General features: G+C 36.4%; 1 protein-coding gene across 1 annotated transcript; it reads right to left on the bottom strand.

Annotated features, from left to right (window-relative positions):
• Positions 1-1,588: 1,588 nt before the first annotated feature.
• Positions 1,589-3,056, bottom strand: LOC129074664 (elongation factor 1-alpha 1-like). Its single transcript, XM_054578568.1, has one exon. The coding sequence runs from the start codon at positions 2,991-2,993 to the stop codon at positions 1,608-1,610; it is 1,386 nt and encodes a 461-aa protein (XP_054434543.1). The 5' UTR covers positions 2,994-3,056; the 3' UTR covers positions 1,589-1,607.
• Positions 3,057-5,827: the final 2,771 nt, after the last annotated feature.

The following is a 5,827-nucleotide window of genomic DNA, read 5'->3' as shown; positions in this document are numbered from 1 at the left end:
ATTATAAAGTTCATGAATAATGAGAGAGCATATCTTTTTCTTTTCGTATAATACTTTGTATTCATTTGCTGTTTGTCTCTCACCTATGTGAAACATCCTTAAGCTGTACAGCAACTATGAAAACCTAGGAAGAGAGGATCATCTGGAAAAAGGGACCAACGAGCTTTAAATTAAGTTCATTTTGGTATGTTTTTGGATGAAAGAAAAAAATAGAATTTGTATTTACTAGAATCTGAACACCGTGGGCTGGCTGCTTGAAACTAAGTTTTGAATTATTAATGCTTTAATAGATTTTCTACAAATGTGCCTAATAAGGAAGAGTGGAATAAAAACTGTATGTACTATAGAGGATACTTAAATAACTTCATTTTGTCCAATGTCATTTCATTATAACATTGATGAGATTCCATAGAAACTTAACTCTTGTTTACAATTAGCCTATGATAAAATTGGTTTTGTTACTTGTTTTGCTTAAGGCTATAGAACCTATTGACAATGTTAAGTGAGGACTGACTTACTGTGTAGTCTTTAGTCAAAATATATAAATAAAATATATTGGTTGTTTACGACCTTGACTGTAGCAATGTCTTTTAAAAATGGGAGTGTACATAAGGAAAAAAGCATGAAATTAAAATAAAAAAATTAAATGAGTAGTGTAAGTTAAAATAGCTGTAATTAGTTCCTGCAAATTGGTATAAGAATATAAATTGTATTACTGCTATTTTTATTAAATATCTATACATATCTCCCACTTTCCCAAAGTTCATGTTATGCCACTTTGCTTGTACAAAGGACCTACATTAGTATTGTAAAGGCTTTTGTTCATAAAGTCTTTTGTTCATAAAGGTAAAAATCCTCTTCAGATTTCTTTTGGTTAGCAGAATAACTTCCTCAGAAAGACCTGGCTGAAAATTTTTTCATTTCTATTGTCTTACCTACATGCATTTTAGTGTTCTTAAAAGTCATCTCTATTTTTTAAAAAAAGGATGTATGTCAGTTTCTCATATTTAATTTGGCTAGAAAAGACATTTTACAAAAGAAGCTTACCAGACCCTGTTCTAGACTGACTCAGAAAGAAAAAGCTAACACTCCTTCTTTTATTCAATTAACCTGATACTTCTTTCATCTTAATTATATCATCTAACACACACACACACACACACACACACACACACACACACACAACTTTGTTTTTTAAATTTTCACAAATTTGATGTAGAAATCTAAAACCAACACAAAACAAACCCAGAAACTTCCCAGTCTTTCATATGGTCTGGGGTGAGTTTTTCTTTTTCTTTTTCTTTTTCTTTTTTTTTTTCCTCATTAAACTTTGTTTTATTGGGTCTCAAAATTCTGTGACAGATTTTGGTCAAATTGTTTCCATTAAAAAGTACTGATTTTAAAAACTAATAACTTAAAAACTGCCACACACAAAAAACCCAAATGGTCCACAAAACATTCTCCTTTCCTTCTGAAGGTTTTATGATGCATTGTAATCATTAACCAGTCCTTTACTATTAAACTTAAGTGGCCAATTGAGACAAACAGTTCTGAGACCGTTCTTCCACCACTGATTAAGACTGGGGTGGAGGTGTTGGGGATAACACTCATTTACCCTTCTGAGCTTTCTGGGCAGACTTGGTGATGTTGCCAGCTCCAGCTGCCTTCTTGTCCACTGCTTTGATGACACCAACAGCAACTGTCTGTCTCATGTCACGAATGGCAAAGCAGCCCAGAGCGGGACAGTCAGAGAAGCTTACAATGCACATGGGCTTGCCAGGAACCCTATCAACGATGGGAGCATCACCAGATTTCAAAAACTTCGGGCCATCTTCCGGCCTTTTCCCAGAACGACGATCAATCTCCTTCAGCTCAGCAAATTTGTAAGCAATATGAGCTGTGTGACAATCCAGAACTGGTGCATAACAAGCACTGATTTGGCCAGGATGGTTGAGGATAATCACCTGAGCTGTGAAGCCAGCTGCTTCCATTGGTGGGTCACTTTTGCTGTCACCAGCCACATTGCCACAACGAACATCTTTGACAGACACGTTCTTGACATTGGAGCCCACATTGTCCCCAGGAAGAGCTTCACTCGGAGCTTCATGGTGCATTTCAACAGACTTGACTTCAGTTGTAACATTGACTGGAGCAAAGGTGACCACCGTGCCAGGTTTGAGAACACCAGTCTCCACTCGGCCCACCGGGACAGTACCAGTACCACCAATTTTGTAGACGTCCTGGAGGGGCAGATGCAGGGGCTTGTCAGCTGGGCGAGTTGGTGGCAGGATGCAATCCAGAGCTTCAAGCAGCGTGGTTCCACTGGCACTGCCATCTTTGCGGGTGACTTTCCATCCCTTGAACCAAGGCATGTTAGCACTTGGCTCCAGCACGTTGTCACTATTCCAACCAGAAATTGGCACAAATGCTACTGTGTCAGGGTTGTAGCCAATTTTCTTAATGTAGGTGCTGACTTCTTTAACAATTTCCTCATATCTCTTCTGGCTGTAGGGAGGCTCAGTGGAATCCATTTTGTGAACACCAACAATCAGCTGTTTCACACCCAGTGTGTAAGCCAGAAGGGCGTGCCCATGGGCCTGTCCATTCCTGGAGATCCCTGCTTCAAACTCACCAACGCCAGCAGCAACAATCCGGACAGCACAATCAGCCTGAGATGTGCCTGTAATCATGTTTTTGATAAAGTCTCTGTGTCCTGGGGCATCAATGATGGTCACGTAATACTTGCTGGTTTCGAATTTCCATAGGGAGCTGTCAATGGTGATACCACGCTCATGTTCAGCTTTCAGTTTATCCAAGACCCAGGCATATTTGAAGGAGCCCTTCCCCATCTCAGCAGCCTCCTTTTCAAATTTTTCCATGGTTCTCTTGTCGATCCCATCACATTTGTAGATCAGATGGCCAGTAGTGGTAGACTTGCAGGAATCTACGTGTCCAATGATGACAATGTTGATGTGACTCTTTTCCTTTCCCATTTTGGCTTTGATTTAGTGGTGGTTTTCTCGACACCTGTGTTCTGGCGGCAAACCCATTGCGAAAAAGCCGGGGTGAGTTTTTAGACTGCAGTTCTCAGCAATCCTCTGTAAGTCAAGAGGCCCTGACATCTTCATTCTAGTATGCAGCCCTCAGTCCCAGGTGGGCCTGAAGCAGCGCATTCCCCAGGAATGCGTGGCTCCACATTCTGGTTTTTACTTCAAGAGTCAACAGTGGTTCACACATGAGCAAAAAGGATGGTAATGAGCCATCCACTCTGGGCCTAGAATCAGCTCTTGCCTAAGGATGAAGACTGAGGTACTTATATGAAAGCTAGCTCTATGAGGATTATAAAGTTTTGCCACTAAACAATGATGTATCCTTTTCCATTCAATATAAAGTCAAGATTTATATTAAGAGAAACTATTTTCTGGCCTCAACCATATTGATAACAATAAACCACGGTACAAAATGACCCTTTTAATTGGTTAACATGCCAGTTTACTTTCCTTGGAGGATACTCAGTCTGAATTTATATTTTGTGTAATAGAAGTTGCCTTTGTACAAATTCCATGGTGACTTAAAACTATGCTAATAGACATCTGCTTCTTTAGTGGGAAAGTGCCCACATTCACACATTTCTGTTGAAATAAAGGTAGTTACCGGACCTGCTGGTGAGTTCCTAGTCTGCCCTGACAGAGAACATTTGATACAGTGAGCAAGAGTAAGATTTCATTTACATATCAGGACTCACAGGAAATTAGCAAATAGGAAAACATCACTTAGCAAAAGTTATATTTTGACAATATCCATCATTTGTCCTTTGAATCTTACAGTCCTTATAATGGTGATAAGTATATCTTTGTTTTAAGTTACCCACTAGATTAAAATACAGAACAGAAAAAAAAACCCAAAAACAAATCCTTTCCTACAAGGTGGCTTTAAGCTAATATATTATTCTGCAGGCTGGAAATACAAAAAGCATCTTATTAAAACACATCATAAATGACCCGTGTAGAACAGTTTATTTTTCATTAACAAGGTGAGGAGGTGTGGGGCCAAATAAATCAAAATGAACAAGGCAATAATTGTCCCTCCCATGATATCATCTTAAATGTGGAAGTAATGAAGAAAACACAATTTAAAGAAAGAACGTTTTATTGGTGAATTCATTTTTATATTTAGAAAGAAAAACTTCTTCATGCCTCTGGGAAATAGTGAGTCTATTATTTTATGTGAAAAGTAAAATTTAAAAGAATACAAAGTTAGATTCATGAAGCTGGTCCAGGAAATACACTAGTAATTTATTTAAAATAATAGGAGTGCAAGAAAAATTTTAACTTTTAAAAATAACTTCTTAATAACTTTGTACAGTGACAGATGGTTACTAGACTTACTGTGGTAATCATATCATAAGGTATATATAAATGCAGAACCACTATGTTGTACACCTGAAACTAATATTGTATATCAGATATAATTTAATAAAGAAATCCTAGCTAAACAAAATGATTACTTCTGATATGAACCCCAATGTTTGCAGGATTAACATTCAGAAAGCATCATTGTCTATAATATCTTTTATATTATAATTGTATAGAGTTCATTCGAATGTAATGGCCATTATTAAAATACACATTGCCAAAAAATTGACAATAACACCTTCACCGGCAGTGAGATTCCTAGAGTTCAAATATCTCTTCCTTAAGTTTGAATAGGTGATATCGACCAAGTTAGAGGCTGTCAGTGATACACTGAGTTTTGTAATGTTATAAAGCAAGTAGGTGTGGGCCTATGACTTAGCCCTCCAATAATTTTTTTCTAAGTCTCATACTAAAAATGAGGACTTAGCAGCTTTTTGTTTTCTTTACATTAAGCAAAATGATCAGTGGCAAACAGCAACCAACTCTGTCTCTTACAATTTGTATTACATCCGCTTAATGAATAACATACACTCAAATACCCACCAATAGATGAGAGGATAAAAAAAACTATGGTACTTATGTACAATAGAATATTGCTAGGCCATAAAAAATGAAATATTACCATTTGTGACAACATGGAAGGACCTAGAGGGTATTATGTTAAGTGAAATAAGGCAGAAAAAGACAATTATCATATGATTTTACTTATATATGGAATCTAAAGAACAAAATAAGTGAGCAAACAAAATAGAAACAAACTCACAGATGCAGAGAACAGACTGATGGTTGCCAGAGGGGATAGATTTGAGGGGCTGGGTAAAAAAGGTGAATGGATTTAGAAGTACAGATTGGTAGTTATAAAACAGTTCTGGGGATGTAAAGTACAACATAGGGAATATAGTCAATAATATTGTAATAACTATGTATGGTGTTAGGTAGGTACTGGATATATTGGGGGGGCAACTGTAAAATATATGATTGTCTAACCACTAGGTTGTACACCTGATACTAATACAAAATAAAACTGAATGCAAACTATAATTGATAAATAAAAAATAAAACCTAGAAGCAATAAAATCTTGATCAAAGAAATCTTGAATTCTTAATGTTTTAAATTGCATTGTACTAAATAATGTTAGTGTTACTTAATTTTATGATTTAAAAATAAACAGATATTTTATGCTCATGTAGAGGAAAGAAAGAAAGAAAGAAAGAAAGAAAGAAAGAAAGAAAGAAAGAAAGAAAGAAAGAAAGAAAGAAAGAAGAGAAAGAAAGAAAGAAAGAATAACTTAGGATTTCTATATCCATTACAGGCAATTTAATATTTGTCTTAAACTCTCCCCCCAAATTGCCCTTGTAACATATTATTTTCTTTTGCTTTCTTCAAAAGAATAGTCTAGGAGTATATGCTA

Source organism: Pteronotus mesoamericanus, unplaced genomic scaffold (genome assembly GCF_021234165.1).
Source record: "Pteronotus mesoamericanus isolate MK-2021 breed Mesoamerican mustached bat unplaced genomic scaffold, CSHL_Meso_final contig_50, whole genome shotgun sequence".
Lineage (NCBI taxonomy): Eukaryota > Metazoa > Chordata > Mammalia > Chiroptera > Mormoopidae > Pteronotus > Pteronotus mesoamericanus.
The sequence above is the reverse complement of the archived record's forward strand: the minus strand, read 5'-3'. Positions and strand labels throughout refer to the sequence as shown.

Coding starts and splice junctions, on each gene's coding strand:
- LOC129074664 (XM_054578568.1), bottom strand. CDS start 2,993: ATGGGAAAGGAAAAGAGTCACATCAACATTGTCATCATTGGACACGTA.